Source organism: Oncorhynchus gorbuscha, unplaced genomic scaffold (assembly GCF_021184085.1).
Source record: "Oncorhynchus gorbuscha isolate QuinsamMale2020 ecotype Even-year unplaced genomic scaffold, OgorEven_v1.0 Un_scaffold_4608, whole genome shotgun sequence".
Lineage (NCBI taxonomy): Eukaryota > Metazoa > Chordata > Actinopteri > Salmoniformes > Salmonidae > Oncorhynchus > Oncorhynchus gorbuscha.
The window spans coordinates 8,479-28,610 of record NW_025748592.1 but is presented as its reverse complement, the minus strand read 5'-3'; the positions used below and the strand labels follow the sequence as shown (position 1 = coordinate 28,610).

The window sequence follows — 20,132 nt, the reverse complement described above, 5'->3', positions numbered from 1 at the left end:
GAATACACTTGGTTCAAGCATTCATAGTGTCCGTCGAGTTTTTACTCTGAGAATTAGAACCTAACAGTTGGCACTGCGAGCAGGGTTCACCGCGATTTGCAGTCGAACTAGAGATTCCGAATCAGTGAAACAGAAACAAGGTCGGCACAGTTCCTACACCCGTTATCACTAATTCTGACATCTTGGGGAGATGAGAGTCGTAGGCTGAACCAATTATAGGGTACGAACCTAGAAAGCCTGAGCTTATTCAGTAGTCCCATTGTATTACGACCGGTCGTAGCTTTGTGGTATATGGTAAGTCCCGGAAGGTAAACCCAAACCTGCAGAGGGGAACTCCTAGGGGTAAATCCCGAGTAGGTTGGTTCCTGGTAGTACTATAAGAATAGGGTGAGTCCCGGAAGGTAAGCCCGAGCAGGCAGGTACCTGCAAAGGGTAAGTCCTAGGGGGTAAGACCCGGGTGGGGTTGGTTACCTGCTATACCTGTAACGAGAGGGTGAAAGTCTCAGCCGCAGTGGCCATGCGGCAGTAGAGTGGGTGTGGATGGATAAAGTGACATGCTTGTGTACTAGGATAAAATGTTGCCATTCAGGGATAGAAGAAAAGCAAAAAGATACTCAAACGCTGTTGGATTTGGGTGTATTAGCAGTAGCAATAAAGAGAGGTTGCTTTTATGCCCTGTTGGGGTGGGGAACCATGACAGATTATGTGGAAATAGAAAGACAAGTGTGAATCATTTTGGTAATGTGTGTTATCAACAACAGTGATATTTGAACAGATTGGAGATGACTATCCATAACAATAAAATCCTTCATACAGTGAGGTTAGGTTACCATGCTTGTCCTGCCCCACAGCTGTAGACACAGCCTTCTCCAGGTCCTCAGACACTAGCTGGAGATCCATTACAGGATGTCTGTCACCTCACTGAGCCCCTATTGCAGGTTAGGGGTCACATCCACTTGAATGTCCTTCATATGACGAACCTCCTTTATGTTAGTAGCAATAGAATATGGGAATTTGATCTCAACGCTACCTACAGCTAACATATTTATTTATGTATGTGATCTATGTAAATAAATAAATATATCACACCTGTAAAACTGTGAAGGACTATAGGTGGAGGCCTACCCATTTCCCAGGAGCATTGTAAAACGTGGATTTGGGTACAGTGTTTATTTCCCCCTAATATCTTTGAAGATTACACCTAAAATAATTAGGCCTACTTCTTTCTACTGCTGATCTGAGACCATTAGGGTTAATCATTACAGATATAAATGCAATATATGGAGTAGAAAAGATTGCCTGCCCACCAACTTGATAAGAATCAACATATGTTCTACATGGTCTATTTCTATCTGAACGTAACAACTCAATCAAGCTTGTTAATTGATCGTTAAGCCATGTTTGTCAGGTAAACGGTCATTAGTGGCCTATATAAGCCTCATACAGGCCATGGGAAGACATTACCTGTTGATAACACAGATTATTTTCATGATCATGGGAGGTGTGAGAGAATTGCTGCTGGTTGTGATGACTGTGGGGGTTGTCAAAGGTTGGTTCACTCATGTTTAAGGGATTTGTTTGGTAAATATGCTTAACTTTATAAGTTGGGTATTAATATTTGACTGTCTGTATCTTCCGCGTTGGTCATCTTTTATTCTTCACTGCTATTAATATATGTAGCTATTTTGTGTGAACTCAACTTCTGTCAACACTTTCTCCTCAGTTTCTTGTTACCCTGTTGGAAAGTCCCAGAAGCAAGATCAAGTCTCTCTGCAGAGGAGACTTGGAGGTAAATGTTTATTTCCACAACCCTTCTAGCTATGTTCTTTGTCACTGTCTATGGTGCTGCTGTGTTTGACACTCATTCAACAGCATAGAGTAACTCTGTCTAAATAATGCTGTCAAACCTTTTGCTTGTGTACCATAACCTAAATTTTTCAGAGCTGTCATCAAATGACGTCTCCATTGTGCATGCCCTGGCCTTGCTCCGATCCATAGGGTCTGACACTAAACAAGCCAGAGAAGGTACGGCCTGAAACATATACTTTGAAACCTGTTGGGTTCATGTTGCTCAAAATTCGATTAGCAATTTGGCCTAGACCGTGTAGAACAGATGTGTTGCTGTAGAATACCCAACTGTTCCTCTTGTTTTTCTCAAGAGTATTTAGAGACCAATGAAGTAGAATCCCAAGCTTCTCCAAACCACGGTAGCTCTCTGGCAAATGATGCCCTGTCATCTGAGGAGAAGCTGAGACGCATGTCCTCTGACGACGCCACCTCTGAAGCTGCGACCGGCCCGTCCTCTGACGACGCCACCTCTGAAGCTGCGACCGGCCCGTCCTCTGACGACGCCACCTCTGAAGCTGCGACCGGCCCGTCCTCTGACGACGCCACCTCTGAAGCTGCGACCGGCCCGTCCTCTGACGACGCCACCTCTGAAGCTGCGACCGGCCCGTCCTCTGACGACGCCACCTCTGAAGCTGCGACCGGCCCGTCCTCTGACGACGCCACCTCTGAAGCTGCGACCGGCCCGTCCTCTGACGACGCCACCTCTGAAGCTGCGACCGGCCCGTCCTCTGACGACGCCACCTCGCTGCGACCGGCCCGTCCTCTGACGCCACCTCTGAAGCTGCGACCGGCCCGTCCTCTGACGACGCCACCTCTGAAGCTGCGACCGGCCCGTCCTCTGACGACGCCACCTCTGAAGCTGCGACCGGCGTCCTCTGACGACGCCACCTCTGAAGCTGCGACCGGCCCGTCCCCGACGCCACCTCTGAAGCTGCGACCGGCCCGTCCTCTGACGCCACCTCTGAAGCTGCGACCGGCCCGCCCGTCCTCTGACGACGCCACCTCTGAAGCTGCGACCGGCCCGTCCTCTGACGACGCCACCTCTGAAGCTGCGACCGGCCCGTCCTCTGACGACGCCACCTCTGAAGCTGCGACCGGCCCGTCCTCTGACGACGCCACCTCTGAAGCTGCGACCGGCCCGTCCTCTGACGACGCCACCTCTGAAGCTGCGACCGGCCCGTCCTCTGACGACGCCACCTCTGAAGCTGCGACCGGCCCGTCCTCTGACGACGCCACCTCTGAAGCTGCGACCGGCCCGTCCTGACGACGCCACCTCTGAAGCTGCGACCGGCCCGCCCTCCTCTGACGACGCCACCTCTGAAGCTGCGACCGGCCCGTCCTCTGACGACGCCACCTCTGAAGCTGCGACCGGCCCGTCCTCTGACGACGCCACCTCTGAAGCTGCGACCGGCCCGTCCTCTGACGACGCCACCTCTGAAGCTGCCTCTGACGACGCCACCTCTGAAGCTGCGACCGGCCCGTCCTCTGACGACGCCACCTCCTGCGACCGCCCGTCCTCTGACGACGCCACCTCTGAAGCTGCGACCGGCCCGTCCTCTGACGACGCCACCTCTGAAGCTGCGACCGGCCCGTCCTCTGACGACGCCACCTCTGAAGCTGCGACCGACGCCCCGCTGCGACCGGCCCTCTGACGACGCCACCTCTGAAGCTGCGACCGGCCCGTCCTCTGACGACGCCACCTCTGAAGCTGCGACCGGCCCGTCCTGCGACCGGCCCTGACGACGCCACCTCTGAAGCTGCGACCGGCCCGTCCTCTGACGACGCCACCTCTGAAGCTGCGACCGGCCCGTCCTCTGACGACGCCACCTCTGAAGCTGCGACCGGCCCGTCCTCTGACGACGCCACCTCTGAAGCTGCGACCGGCCCGTCCACCTCTGACGACGCCACCTCTGAAGCTGCGACCGGCCCGCCCCGGTGACGACGCCACCTCTGAAGCTGCGACCGGCCCGTCCTCTGACGACGCCACCTCTGAAGTGCGACCGGCCCGTCCTGAAGCTGACGACGCCACCTCTGAAGCTGCGACCGGCCCGTCCTCTGACGACGCCACCTCTGAAGCTGCGACCGGCCCGTCCTGACGACGCCACCTCTGAAGCTGCGACCGGCCCGTCCGGTGACGACGCCACCTCTGAAGCTGCGACCGGCCCGTCCTCTGACGACGCCACCTCTGAAGCTGCGACCGGCCCGTCCTCTGACGACGCCACCTCGCTGCACCGGCCCTCTGAACGCTGCGACCGGCCCGTCTGAAGCTGACGACGCCACCTCTGAAGCTGCGACCGGCCCGTCCGGTGACGACGCCACCTCTGAAGCTGCGACCGGCCCGTCCGGTGACGACGCCACCTCTGAAGCTGCGACCGGCCCGTCCGTGACGACGCCACCTCTGAAGCTGCGACCGGCCCGTCCGTGCGACGCCACCTCTGACGCGCCACCTGAAGCTGCGACCGGCCCGTCTGCGCCACCTCTGAAGCCCGACCGGCCCGTCCGACGCGCCACCTCTGAAGCTGCGACCGGCCCGTCCGGTGACGACGCCACCTCTGAAGCTGCGACCGGCCCGTCTGACGCGCCACCTCTGAAGCTGCGACCGGCCCGCTGCGCCACCTCTGCCCGCCCGGCCGGCTGACGACGCCACCTCTGAAGCTGCGACCGGCCCGTCCGGCTGACGACGCCACCTCTGAAGCTGCGACCGGCCCGTCCGGTGACGACGCCACCTCTGAAGCTGCGACCGGCCCGTCCTGACGACGCCACCTCTGAAGCTGCGACCGGCCCGTCCGGTGACGACGCCACCTCTGAAGCTGCGACCGGCCCGTCCGCTGACGACGCCACCTCTGAAGCTGCGACCGGCCCGTCCGGCGACGACGCCACCTCTGAAGCTGCGACCGGCCCGTCCGGCGACGACGCCACCTCTGAAGCTGCGACCGGCCCGTCCGGCGACGACGCCACCTCTGAAGCTGCGACGACGCCACCTCTGAAGCTGCGACCGGCCCGTCCGGCTGACGACGCCACCTCTGAAGCTGCGACCGGCCCGTCCCGACGACGCCACCTCTGAAGCTGCGACCGGCCCGTCCTCTGACGACGCCACCTCTGAAGCTGCGACCGGCCCGTCCCGACGACGCCACCTCTGAAGCTGCGACCGGCCCGTCCGGTGACGACGCCACCTCTGAAGCTGCGACCTGCGACCTCTGAAGCTGCGACCGGCCCGTCCGGCTGACGACGCCACCTCTGAAGCTGCGACCGGCCCGTCCTCTGACGACGCCACCTCTGAAGCTGCGACCGGCCCGTCGGTGACGACGCTGAGCGACGCCACCTCTGAAGCTGCGACCGGCCCGTCCTCTGACGACGCCACCTCTGAAGCTGCGACCGGCCCGTCCTCTGACGCCACCTCTGAAGCGACCGCCCACCTCTGAAGCTGCGACCGGCCCGTCCTGACGACGCCACCTCTGAAGCTGCGACCGGCCCGTCTGACGACGCCACCTCTGAAGCTGCGACCGGCCCGTCTGACGACGCCACCTCTGAAGCTGCGACCGGCCCGTCCTGAAGACGACGCCACCTCTGAAGCTGCGACCGGCCCGTCTGACGACGCCACCTCTGAAGCTGCGACCGGCCCGTCCTCTGACGACGCCACCTCTGAAGCTGCGACCGCCCGTCCTCTCTGAAGCTGACCGGCCCGTCCGGTGACGCCACCTCTGAAGCGCCACCTCTGAAGCTGCGACCGGCCCGTCCGGTGACGACGCCACCTCTGAAGCTGCGACCGGCCCGTCCGGTGACGACGCCACCTCTGAAGCTGCGACCGGCCCGTCCGGTGACGACGCCACCTCTGAAGCTGCGACCGGCCCGTCCGGTGACGACGCCACCTCTGAAGCTGCGACCGGCCCGTCCTCTGACGACGCCACCTCTGAAGCTGCGACCGGCCCGTCCTCTGACGACGCCACCTCTGAAGCTGCGACCGGCCCGTCCTCTGACGACGCCACCTCTGAAGCTGCGACCGGCCCGTCCTCTGACGACGCCACCTCTGAAGCTGCGACCGGCCCGTCCTCGACGACGACGCCACCTCTGAAGCTGCGACCGGCCCGTCCTCTGACGACGCCATGGATATCTGACGTGGGACATGCAAGAGTTCATGGGTACTCTAGTCCAGTGTGTAACTGCATTTGCTTGTTTTAGCTCAAATAAACATTAACTGTAATACTTGTGTCCTCTGTATTGTTTTGGTGGTTCCTACTTGGAGTTGAGGTCCATGACCTGACTTGAGTAACTGGGGTGATGGCAACATTTATTTAGCATTATATCCATGCCTCAGCAATAATACTCTGACCCCTGTGTTTTAAATTGCCATTTGACTTAAGATAAATTTGCTCAGTGTTGGTCCATTTATGCTAGTAGCATCACATGATACCTCAAACAGCATTTTCACCTGTGATTTTGACGCCATTTCCGGTCACAACTTGCAGACTTGTTGCTGTGTTTTGCCTACTTTGCTACATGACAACTTTACAGTTTTTACTTTTTAAATACCGTTTATTTTTGGTTTTTCCCTTAATCGTGTCAGGGTTGCGGCAATTCCAATCTGGTATCAGGATAAATATGACAATGAGGCACCGTATGCTATGCATTTTTTTATTAGCTAAGCAATAAGTGGTAAATGCATAGTTTGTATACACGGGCTCTCTGCCCCACCACAGGGAAAAACAGAACTGACTTGTTCCTGACAAAAATATTACAATATACTCGGTAGTTCCTGCTTCTGAGCCGGCCTGTCACAGCAGATATTCAATCACATATGGTAACGGGCTATAGTGCATAACACAATCCTCATAATCCCCCTGTTTACACCCCTGTGGGTTTTAACCACACCATCCGATATACTAGGTTGCTGATGAACCCATGAACTTTAAACCTTTATTTTGTGAATCAATGAAGTGATTCATGTCCCTTAACATTTATATAGAAACTGGAGTTTTTGATTCCCCCTTTTGACACCCACAAGGGTGTCACTCATTATCCTATATTTCAGTGCTCCCAACATAACATATGTTAACAGCATTTCATGAAAATAATACAAAGTTAAATAAAACATATTTTTTACAGAAATCAACCAAGGAAAATAGAACAAAAATCAAGTGATATATGCTTTTGTCTCCCCCTTTTGACACCCATAAGGGTGTCACTTATCAAAAACAGGATAACACTTTGTTTATTGACATGTAAGATATAGGATACAACTTTGGTCATGGAAAACAAAGTAAAGCAGAGCAAAGCATTATTATAAACCATCTGGTCCTCTCAGCTACTCCTATCCTGTACCAGTTGGGCTTCATGCCACCCAGGGACTCCAAACCTTCACAACAGGGAGAACAAACATACTGGAAAGAACTTATCATAAAACAAAAATGTAAAAGAAGGAACTGTGGTGAAATATTTATTCTACTACCTCACCCACAGCATACCATGGGTCATCCTAAGTCAGTCCCATCCTCCCCTGAAAGCTTGATTCAGTATCAGCATCTCCAACTGGAGCATCAAGCAAAGGCATCATGCCTGAAGCCTTCACATGAGGATGAGGATAGCTGTGCTACAAGCCCAGCTTCAGACGCAAGGGTAATTTCTGTGTAGGAAAGGATGAAACGGCGTCTGTGCCACCAGTAAGTACAGATAGTAACGTTAGTATAAATCCCCTCGCACGTCCCCGCAGCCGGACAACTTTCTCACGGTTTCTGGAGGGAAATGCTGTAGGAATGCTCATTCAGCCGACAAACTTTCAACCGGTTTTCCCCATTAAGCAACGAGTCGGAGTCAGAGGCCGAGCCTTCTCTTGTCTCTACTCCTCCCGTTACGGGGTCTGAGACGGCGAAGCTTCCCACCATTAGCTCTGACAAATTGAAAACTCTAGTCATTGGCGACTCCATTACCCGCAGTATTAGACTTAAAACGAATCATCCAGCGATCATACACTGTTTACCAGGGGGCAGGGCAACCGACGTTAAGGCTAATCTGAAGATGGTGCTGGCTAAAGCTAAAACTGGCGAGTATAGAGATATTGTTATCCACGTCGGCACCAACGATGTTAGGATGAAACAGTCAGAGATCACCGAGCGCAACATAGCTTCAGCGTGTAAATCAGCTAGAAAGATGTGTCGGCATCGAGTAATTGTCTCTGGCCCCCTCCCAGTTAGGAGTGATGAGCTCTACAGCAGAGTCTCACAACTCAATCGCTGGTTGAAAACTAGTTTCTGCCCCTCCCAAAAGATAGAATTTGTAGATAATTGGCCCTCTTTCTGGGACTCACCCACAAACAGGACCAAGCCTGACCTGCGGAGGAGTGACGGACTCCTTCCTAGCTGGAGGGGTGCTCTCATCTTATCTACCAACATAGACAGGGCTCTAACTCCTCTAGCACCACAATGAAATAGGGTGCAGGCCAGGCAGCAGGCTGTTAGCCAGTCTGCCACTAGCACAGTCAGTGTAGTCAGCTCAGCTATCTCCATTGAGACCGTGTCTGTGCCTCGACCTAGGTTGGACAAAACTAAACGTGGCGGTGTTCGCCTTAGCAATCTCACTAGGATAAAGACCTCCATTCCTGTCATTATTGATACCTCACATCTCAAAATAGGGCTACTTAATGTCAGATCCCTTACTTCAAAGGCAATTATAGTCAATGAACTGATCATAATCTTGATCTTGATGTGATTGGCCTGACTGAAACATGACTTTAGCCTGATGAATTTACTGTGTTAAATGAGGCCTCACCTCCTGGCTACACTAGTGACCATATCCCCCGTGCATCCCGCAGAGGTTTTGCTAACATTTACGATAACAAATTTACATTTACAAAAAAAAAAGACTTTTTCATCTTTTGAGCTTCTAGCCACGAAATCTATGTAGCCTACTCAATCACTTTTTTAAGCTACTGTTTACAGGCCTCCTGGGCCATATACAGCGTTCCTCATTGAGTTCCCTGAATTCGGACCTTGTAGTCATAGCAGATACTATTCTAATTTTTGGTGACTTTAATATTCACATGGAAAAGTCCACACACCCACTCCAAAAGGCTTTCGGAGCCATCATCGACTCAGTGGGTTTTGTCCAACATGTCTCTGGACCTACTCACTGTCACAGTCATACTCTGGACCTAGTTTTGTCCCATGGGATAAATGTTGTGGATCTTAATGTTTTTCCTCATAATCCTGGACTATCGGACCACCATTTTATTACATTTGCAATTGCAACAAATAATCTGCTCAGACCGCGAACAAGGAACATCAAAAGTTGTGCTATAAATTCACAGACGACACAAAGATTCCTTGATGTCCTTCCAGACTCCCCTGTCTACCCAAGGACGCCAGAGGACAAAAATCAGTTAACCACCTAACTGAGGAACTCAATTTAACCTTGCGCAATAACCTAGATGCAGTTGCACCCCTAAAAACTAAAACCATTTCTCATAAGAAACTAGCTCCCTGGTATACAGAAAATACCCGAGCTCTGAAGCAAGCTTCCAGAAAATTGGAACGGAAATGGCGCCACACCAAACTGGAAGTCTTCCGACTAGCTTGGAAAGACAGTACCGTGCAGTATCGAAGAGCCCTCGCTGCTGTTCGATCATCCTATTTTTCCAACTTAATTGAGGAAAATAAGAACAATCCGAAATTCGTTTTTGATACTGTCGCAAAGCTAACACAAAGCAGCATTCCCCAAGAGAGGATGGCTTTCACCTCAGCAGTAATAAATTCATGAACTTCTTTGAGTAAAATATGATTATTAGAAAGCAAATTACGGACTCCTCTTTAAATCTGCGTATTCCTTCAAAGCTCATTTGTCCTGAGTCTGCACAACTCTGCCAGGACCTAGGATCAAGAGAGACACTCAAGTGTTTTAGTACTATATCTCTTGACACAATGATGAAAATTATCATGGCCTCTAAACCTTCAAGCTCCATACTGGACCCTATTCCAACTAAACTACTGAAAGAGCTGCTTCCTGTACTTGGCCCTCCTATGTTGAACCTAATAATGGCTCTCTATCCACCGGATGTGTACCAAACTCACTAAAAGTGGCAGTAATAAAGCCTCTCTTGAAAAAGCCAAACCTTGACCCAGAAAATATAAAAAACTATCGGCCTATATCGAATCTTCCATTCCTCTCAAAAGTTTTAGAAAAGGCTGTTGCGCAGCAACTCACTGCCTTCCTGAAGACAAACAATGAATACGAAATGCTTCAGTCTGTTTTAGACCCCATCATAGCACTGAGACTACACTTGTGAAGGTGTTAAATGATCTTTTAATGGCATCAGACTGAGGCTCTGCATCTGTCCTCGTGCTCCTAGACCTTAGTGCTGCTTTTGATACCATCGATCACCACATTCTTTTGGAGAGATTGGAAACCCAAATGGAAACCCAAATTGGTCTATACGGACAAGTTCTGGCCTGGTTTAGATCTTATCTGTCGGAAAGATATCAGTTTGTCCCTGTGAATGGTTTGTCCTCTGACATATCAACTGTAAATTTCGATGTTCCTCAAGGTTCCGTTTTAGGACCACTATTGATTTCACTATATATTTTACCTCTCGGGGATGTCATTCGAAAACATTACATTTACATTTAAGTCATTTAGCAGACGCTCTTATCCAGAGCGACTTACAAATTGTTGCATTCACCTTATGACATCCAGTGGAACAGCCACTTTACAATAGTGCATCTAAATCTTTTAAGGGGGGTGAGAAGGATTACTTTATCCTATCCTAGGTTAACATAATGTTAACTTTCACTGCTATGCGGATGATACACAGCTGAACATTTCAATGAAACATGGTGAAGTCCCAAAATTGCCCTCGCCAGAAGCATGTGTTTCAGACATAAGGAAGTGGATGGTTGCAAACGTTCTACTTTTAAACTCGGACAAAACAGCTTGTTCTAGGTCCCAAGAAATAAAGAGATCTTCTGTTGAATCTGACAATTAATCTTAATGGCTGTACAGTCGTCTCAAATGAAACTGTGAAGGACCTCGGCGTTATTCTGGACCCTGATCTCTCTTTTGAAGAACATACAGTGCCTTGCGAAAGTATTCGGCCCCCTTGAACTTTGCGACCTTTTGCCACATTTCAGGCTTCAAACATAAAGATATAAAACTGTATTTTTTGTGAAGAATCAACAACAAGTGGGACATAATCATGAAGTGCGACATTTATTGGATATTTCAAACTTTTTTAACAAATTAAAAACTGAAAAATTGGGCGTGCAAAATTATTCAGCCCCCTTAAGTTAATACTTACCTGGATATGTTTATTTTTGAACCACTACATTGTAGATTTTGCTTTATGTTTTGGATCATTGTCTTGTTGGAAGACAAATCTCCGTCCCAGTCTCAGGTCTTTTGCAGACTCCATCAGGTTTTCTTCCAGAATGGTCCTGTATTTGGCTCCATCCATCTTCCCATCAATTTTAACCATCTTCCCTGTCCCTGCTGAAGAAAAGCAGGCCCAAACCATGATGCTGCCACCACCATGTTTGACAGTGGGGATGGTGTGTTCAGGGTGATGAGCTGTGTTGCTTTTACGTCAAACATAACGTTTTGCATTGTTGCCAAAAAGTTCCATTTTGGTTTCATCTGACCAGAGCACCTTCTTCCACATGTTTGGTGTGACTCCCAGGTGGCTTGTGGCAAACTTTAAACGACTCTTTTTATGGATATCTTTAAGAAATGGCTTTCTTCTTGCCACTCTTCCATAAAGGACAGATTTGTGCAATATACAACTGATTGTGGCTTCAGCATCAACATCGGAGGTTCCTGCCAAGCGTGGGATTGAGAAACAAACACTCTATTTCTCCTCTGAGGTTGATTAACTCAAATGGCAAATAAGGAAATCATCCTCATCATCACTGTGTAGAATATTCATGTATTTTACACTAATCAGGAATAGATCGGAATATGGTGTGTGAGTCTGTCTGGACAGTCAACTTCCTGTGGAAAATCTACACCATGCTTGCATCCCAGATAGCACCCTATTCCCTATGTAGTGAACTACTTTTGATCAGGGCCTATAAGGATCTGGTCAAACGTAGTGTACTAAATAGGGAATATGGTGCCATTTGTCATATGGAGACCACTACAGGAGCAGGTAGGCTTTACTCACAGCGAGGTGTAGAGGGCTGATGGGAGGTCTGACATCAGAGTCGTTCAGGATGTCTGTCCCTGAGGTTTCAATTAGTTGAGGAAAGAGAAGAACGGCCTGTTCAGACTTGGAAAAAGAACATCAAGAGTGACGATGCGTCCACGACAAACATGCAGCCACACCTTAAAACCTACTGTTGGGTTCTGAGAATATGAAATATACTAATTCATGTCACTGAGGGAGAGAGCTTAATGTATAACATTTACATTATGTCAGGATATGTTATTGTTAGCCATCAGGCATCCTATGGGTGGGATCCTCTGGGATGAGAAGAGACACAGTCTGGTACCAATCACCATGTCAGCCTTGAGTTGGGGAGGAGTGAGCACTTTGAGGTAGCGGTCAGGTCAGATGAAGTGAGGAAGAACAGATATCACTAAGGTTCTGTCTAGCAACAGAGATGCATTGGCTGTTTAGAGGTGTAGGAGGAGACTCAGCATAGGAGAGAGGATTAAATATCAGTGCTTGTGTGAATATGTTTTTTGTCTAATGCAGCTGTCTTGACCCTCTGGGAAGAATACACTTGGTTCAAGCATTCATAGTGTCCGTCGAGTTTTTACTCTGAGAATTAGAACCTAACAGTTGGCACTGCGAGCAGGGTTCACCGCGATTTGCAGTCGAACTAGAGATTCCGAATCAGTGAAACAGAAACAAGGTCGGCACAGTTCCTACACCCGTTATCACTAATTCTGACATCTTGGGGAGATGAGAGTCGTAGGCTGAACCAATTATAGGGTACGAACCTAGAAAGCCTGAGCTTATTCAGTAGTCCCATTGTATTACGACCGGTCGTAGCTTTGTGGTATATGGTAAGTCCCGGAAGGTAAACCCAAACCTGCAGAGGGGAACTCCTAGGGGGTAAATCCCGAGTAGGTTGGTTCCTGGTAGTACTATAAGAATAGGGTGAGTCCCGGAAGGTAAGCCCGAGCAGGCAGGTACCTGCAAAGGGTAAGTCCTAGGGGGTAAGACCCGGGTGGGGTTGGTTACCTGCTATACCTGTAACGAGAGGGTGAAAGTCTCAGCCGCAGTGGCCATGCGGCAGTAGAGTGGGTGTGGATGGATAAAGTGACATGCTTGTGTACTAGGATAAAATGTTGCCATTCAGGGTTAGAAGAAAAGCAAAAAGATACTCAAACGCTGTTGGATTTGGGTGTATTAGCAGTAGCAATAAAGAGAGGTTGCTTTTATGCCCTGTTGGGGTGGGGAACCATGACAGATTATGTGGAAATAGGAAGACAAGTGTGAATCATTTTGGTAATGTGTGTTATCAACAACAGTGATATTTGAACAGATTGGAGATGACTATCCATAACAATAAAATCCTTCATACAGTGAGGTTAGGTTACCATGCTTGTCCTGCCCCACAGCTGTAGACACAGCCTTCTCCAGGTCCTCAGACACTAGCTGGAGATCCATTACAGGATGTCTGTCACCTCACTGAGCCCCTATTGCAGGTTAGGGGTCACATCCACTTGAATGTCCTTCATATGACGAACCTCCTACAGAGCAAATGAGGAAAACATGATATATTAGGATTTATGTTAGTAGCAATAGAATATGGGAATTTGATCTCAACGCTACCTACAGCTAACATATTTATTTATGTATGTGATCTATGTAAATAAATAAATATATCACACCTGTAAAACTGTGAAGGACTATAGGTGGAGGCCTACCCATTTCCCAGGAGCATTGTAAAACGTGGATTTGGGTACAGTGTTTATTTCCCCCCTAATATCTTTGAAGATTACACCTAAAATAATTAGGCCTACTTCTTTCTACTGCTGATCTGAGACCATTAGGGTTAATCATTACAGATATAAATGCAATATATGGAGTAGAAAAGATTGCCTGCCCACCAACTTGATAAGAATCAACATATGTTCTACATGGTCTATTTCTATCTGAACGTAACAACTCAATCAAGCTTGTTAATTGATCGTTAAGCCATGTTTGTCAGGTAAACGGTCATTAGTGGCCTATATAAGCCTCATACAGGCCATGGGAAGACATTACCTGTTGATAACACAGATTATTTTCATGATCATGGGAGGTGTGAGAGAATTGCTGCTGGTTGTGATGACTGTGGGGGTTGTCAAAGGTTGGTTCACTCATGTTTAAGGGATTTGTTTGGTAAATATGCTTAACTTTATAAGTTGGGTATTAATATTTGACTGTCTGTATCTTCCGCGTTGGTCATCTTTTATTCTTCACTGCTATTAATATATGTAGCTATTTTGTGTGAACTCAACTTCTGTCAACACTTTCTCCTCAGTTTCTTGTTACCCTGTTGGAAAGTCCCAGAAGCAAGATCAAGTCTCTCTGCAGAGGAGACTTGGAGGTAAATGTTTATTTCCACAACCCTTCTAGCTATGTTCTTTGTCACTGTCTATGGTGCTGCTGTGTTTGACACTCATTCAACAGCATAGAGTAACTCTGTCTAAATAATGCTGTCAAACCTTTTGCTTGTGTACCTTAACCTAAATTTTTCAGAGCTGTCATCAAATGACGTCTCCATTGTGCATGCCCTGGCCTTGCTCCGATCCATAGGGTCTGACACTAAACAAGCCAGAGAAGGTACGGCCTGAAACATATACTTTGAAACCTGTTGGGTTCATGTTGCTCAAAATTCGATTAGCAATTTGGCCTAGACCGTGTAGAACAGATGTGTTGCTGTAGAATACCCAACTGTTCCTCTTGTTTTTCTCAAGAGTATTTAGAGACCAATGAAGTAGAATCCCAAGCTTCTCCAAACCACGGTAACTCTCTGGCAAATGATGATGCCCTGTCATCTGAGGAGAAGCTGAGACGGCATGTCCTCTGACGACGCCACCTCTGAAGCTGCGACTCGGCCCGTCCCTGACGACGCCACCTCTGAAGCTGCGCCCGTCCTCTCTGACGCGCCACCTCTGAAGCTGCGACCGGCCCGTCCTCTGACGACGCCACCTCTGAAGCTGCGACCGGCCCGTCCTCTGACGACGCCACCTCTGAAGCTGCGACCGGCCCGTCCTCTGCTGCGACGCCACCTCTGAAGCTGCGACCGGCCCGTCCTCTGACGACGCCACCTCTGAAGCTGCGCGGCCGGCCCCCCTGACGACGCCACCTCTGAAGCTGCGACCGGCCCGTCCTCTGACGCCACCTCTGAAGCGCCACCTCTGAAGCTGCGACCGGCCCGAAGCTGCGACCGGCCCGTCCTCTGACGACGCCACCTCTGAAGCTGCGACCGGCCCGTCCTCTGACGACGCCACCTCTGAAGCTGCGACCGGCCCGTCCTCTGACGACGCCACCTGAAGCTGCGACCGGCCCGTCCTCTGACGACGCCACCTCTGAAGCTGCGACCGGCCCGTCCTCTGACGACGCCACCTCTGAAGCTGCTGACGACGCCACCTCTGAAGCTGCGACCGGCCCGTCCTCTGACGACGCCACCTCTGAAGCTGCGACCGGCCCGTCCTCTGACGACGCCACCCTGCGACCTGAACGCCACCTCTGAAGCTGCCGGCCCGTCCTCTGACGACGCCACCTCTGAAGCTGCGACCGGCCCGTCCTCTGACGACGCCACCTCTGAAGCTGCGACGCCCACCTCTGACGCCACCTCTGCGACCGGCCCGTCCTCTGACGACGCCACCTCTGAAGCTGCGACCGGCCCGTCCTCTGACGACGCCACCTCTGAAGCTGCGACCGGCCCGTCCTCTGACGACGCCACCTCTGAAGCTGCGACCGGCCCGTCCTCTGACGACGCCACCTCTGAAGCTGCGACCGGCCCGTCCTCTGACGACGCCACCTCTGAAGCTGCGACCGGCCCGTCCTCTGACGACGCCACCTCTGAAGCTGCGACCGGCCCGTCCGCCACCTCTGCTGCGACCGGCCCGACGCCACCTCTGAAGCTGACGACGCCACCTCTGAAGCTGCGCCCGTCCTCTGACGACGCCACCTCTGAAGCTGCGGCCCGTCCTCTGACGACGCCACCTCTGAAGCTGCCCGGCCCCCGTCCTGACGACGCCACCTCTGAAGCTGCGACCGGCCCGTCCCTGACGACGCCACCTCTGAAGCTGCGACCGGCCCGACTGACGCCACCTCTGAAGCTGCGACCGGCCCGTCCGGTGACGACGCCACCTCTGAAGCTGCGACCGGCCCGTCCTCTGACCGCCACCTCTGAAGCTGCGACCGGCCCGTCCTCTGACGACGCCACCTCTGAAGCTGACGCCCGCCCGTCCTGTGACGACGCCACCTCTGAAGCTGCGACCGGCCCGTCCGGTGACGACGCCACCTCTGAAGCTGCGACCGGCCCGTCCGGTGACGACGCCACCTCTGAAGCTGCGACCGGCCCGTCCTCTGACGACGCCACCTCTGAAGCTGCGACCGGCCCGTCTGACGACGCCACCTCTGAAGCTGCGACCGGCCCGTCCTCTGACGACGCCACCTCTGAAGCTGCGACCGGCCCGTCCTCTGACGACGCCACCTCTGAAGCTGCGACCGGCCCGTCCTCTGACGACGCCACCTCTGAAGCTGCGACCGGCCCGTCCTCTGAAGCTGCGACCGGCCCTCTGAAGCTGCGACCGGCCCGTCCGGTGACGACGCCACCTCTGAAGCTGCGCCACCCGGCCCTGACGACGCCACCTCTGACCGGCCCGTCCTCTGACGACGCCACCTCTGAAGCTGCGACCGGCCCGTCCTCTGACGACGCCACCTCTGAAGCTGCGACCGGCCCGTCCTGACGACGCCACCTCTGAAGCTGCGACCGCCCGCCCGACGCCACCTCTGAAGCTGCGACCGGCCCGTCCTCTGACGACGCCACCTCTGAAGCTGCGACCGGCCCGTCCTCTGAAGCTGCGACCGGCCCGTCCTCTGACGACGCCACCTCTGAAGCTGCGACCGGCCCGTCCTCTGACGACGCCACCTCTGAAGCTGCGACCGGCCCGTCCTCTGACGACGCCACCTCTGAAGCTGCGACCGGCCCGTCCTCTGACGACGCCACCTCTGAAGCTGCGACCGGCCCGTCCTCTGACGACGCCACCTCTGAAGCTGCGACCGGCCCGTCCTCTGACGACGCCACCTCAGCTGCCTCTGACGCCACCTCTGAAGCTGCCGGCCCGTCCTCTGACGACGCCACCTCTGAAGCTGCGACCGCCCGTCCCCGACGCCACCTCTGAAGCTGCGACCGGCCCGTCCTCTGACGACGCCACCTCTGAAGCTGCGACCGGCCCGTCCTCTGACGACGCCACCTCTGAAGCTGCGACCGGCCCGTCTGACGACGCCACCTCTGAAGCTGCGACCGGCCCGTCCTCTGACGACGCCACCTCTGAAGCTGCGACCGGCCCGTCCGGTGACGACGCCACCTCTGAAGCTGCGCCCGCCCTCGCCGCCTCTGACGACGCCACCTCCGACCGGCCCGTCCTCTGGCGACGACGCCACCTCTGAAGCTGCGACCGGCCCGTCCGGTGACGACGCCACCTCTGAAGCTGCGAGCTGCGACCTCTGACGACGCTGCCGCCCCCTCTGACGACGCCACCTCTGAAGCTGCGACGACGCCACCTCTGAAGCTGCGACCGGCCCGTCCTGACGACGCCACCTCTGAAGCTGCGACCGGCCCGTCCTCTGACGACGCCACCTCTGACGCTGCGACCGGCTCTGACGCCACCTCTGAAGCTGCGACCGGCCCGTCCTCTGACGACGCCACCGGCCCTCTGAGCTGCGACCGGCCCGTCCGGCTGAAGCTGCGACCGGCCCGACGCCACCTCTGAAGCTGCGACCGGCCCGTCCTCTGACGACGCCACCTCTGAAGCTGCGACCGGCCCGTCCTCTGACGACGCCACCTCTGAAGCTGCGACCGGCCCGTCCTGCGACGACGCCACCTCTGAAGCTGCGACCGCCCCTCTGAAGCGACGCCACCTCTGAAGCTGCCCGCCCGTCCTCTGACGCCACGCCACCTCTCCGCTGCGGCCCCGGCCCGGCCCCTGACGACGCCACCTCTGAAGCTGCGACCGGCCCGTCCTCTGACGACGCCACCTCTGAAGCTGCGACCGACCGGTGACGACGCCCCTCTGAAGCTGACGACGCCACCTCTGAAGCTGCGACCGGCCCCCTCTGAAGCTGCGACTGCGACGCCACCTCTGACGCCAGCCCGTCCTCTGACGACGCCACCTCTGAAGCTGCGACCGGCCCGTCCTCTGAAGCTGCGACGACGCCACTCTGAAGCTGCGACCGGCCCTCCCTGACGACGCCACCTCTGAAGCTGCCGCCCGTCTGACGACGCCACCTCTGAAGCTGCGACCGGCCCGTCCTGGACGACGCCACCTCTGACGCCACCGGCCCTCTGACGCTGCGACCGCCCGTCCTCTGACGACGCCACCTCATGGATATCTGACGCCACCTCTGGGACTCTGACGACGCCATGGATATCTGACGTGGGACATGCAAGAGTTCATGGGTACTCTAGTCCAGTGTGTAACTGCATTTGCTTGTTTTAGCTCAAATAAACATTAACTGTAATACTTGTGTCCTCTGTATTGTTTTGGTGGTTCCTACTTGGAGTTGAGGTCCATGACCTGACTTGAGTAACTGGGGTGATGGCAACATTTATTTAGCATTATATCCATGCCTCAGCAATAATACTCTGACCCCTGTGTTTTAAATTGCCATTTGACTTAAGATAAATTTGCTCAGTGTTGGTCCATTTATGCTAGTAGCATCACATGATACCTCAAACAGCATTTTCACCTGTGATTTTGACGCCATTTCCGGTCACAACTTGCAGACTTGTTGCTGTGTTTTGCCTACTTTGCTACATGACAACTTTACAGTTTTTACTTTTTAAATACTGTTTATTTTTGGTTTTTCCCTTAATCGTGTCAGGGTTGCGGCAATTCCAATCTGGTATCAGGATAAATATGACAATGAGGCACCGTATGCTATGCATTTTTTTATTAGCTAAGCAATAAGTGGTAAATGCATAGTTTGTATACACGGGCTCTCTGCCCCACCACAGGGAAAAACAGAACTGACTTGTTCCTGACAAAAATATTACAATATACTCGGTAGTTCCTGCTTCTGAGCCGGCCTGTCACAGCAGATATTCAATCACATATGGTAACGGGCTATAGTGCATAACACAATCCTCATAATCCCCCTGTTTACACCCCTGTGGGTTTTAACCACACCATCCGATATACTAGGTTGCTGATGAACCCATGAACTTTAAACCTTTATTTTGTGAATCAATGAAGTGATGCATGTCCCTTAACATTTATATAGAAACTGGAGCTTTTGATTCCCCCTTTTGACACCCACAAGGGTGTCACTTATCAAAAACAGGATAACACCTTGTTTATTGACATGTAAGATATAGGATACAACTTTGGTCATGGAAAACAAAGTAAAGCAGAGCAAAGCATTATTATAAACCATCTGGTCCTCTCAGCTACTCCTATCCTGTACCAGTTGGGCTTCATGCCACCCAGGGACTCCAAACCTTCACAACAGGGAGAACAAACATACTGGAAAGAACTTATCATAAAACAAAAATGTAAAAGAAGGAACTGTGGTGAAATATTTATTCTACTACCTCACCCACAGCATACCATGGGTCATCCTAAGTCAGTCCCATCCTCCCCTGAAAGCTTGATTCAGTATCAGCATCTCCAACTGGAGCATCAAGCAAAGGCATCATGCCTGAAGCCTTCACATGAGGATGAGGATAGCTGTGCTACAAGCCCAGCTTCAGACGCAAGGGTAATTTCTGTGTAGGAAAGGATGAAACGGCGTCTGTGCCACCAGTAAGTACAGATAGTAACGTTAGTATAAATCCCCTCGCACGTCCCGCCCGCAGCCGGACAACTTTCTCACGGTTTCTGGAGGGAAATGCTGTAGGAATGCTCATTCAGCCGACAAACTTTCAACCGGTTTTCCCCATTAAGCAACGAGTCGGAGTCAGAGGCCGAGCCTTCTCTTGTCTCTACTCCTCCCGTTACGGGGTCTGAGACGGCGAAGCTTCCCACCATTAGCTCTGACAAATTGAAAACTCTAGTCATTGGCGACTCCATTACCCGCAGTATTAGACTTAAAACGAATCATCCAGCGATCATACACTGTTTACCAGGGGGCA

General features: G+C 52.4%; 1 protein-coding gene and 1 pseudogene across 1 annotated transcript; both read left to right on the top strand.

Moving 5' to 3' along the window:
* The first annotated feature begins 1,410 nt into the window (after positions 1-1,410).
* On the top strand, positions 1,411-6,049 carry LOC124028662 (polysialoglycoprotein-like). Its single transcript, XM_046340665.1, is given in 10 exon segments — positions 1,411-1,549; positions 1,724-1,789; positions 1,942-2,025; positions 2,160-2,580; positions 2,613-2,718; positions 2,816-3,108; positions 3,110-3,267; positions 3,585-3,740; positions 4,599-4,800; positions 5,556-6,049. Coding segments are annotated over 10 exon segments (2,058 nt in total). The 5' UTR covers positions 1,411-1,449; the 3' UTR covers positions 6,028-6,049.
* Positions 6,050-13,993: 7,944 nt separating this feature from the next.
* Positions 13,994-17,119, top strand: LOC124028661 (annotated as a pseudogene).
* Positions 17,120-20,132: the final 3,013 nt, after the last annotated feature.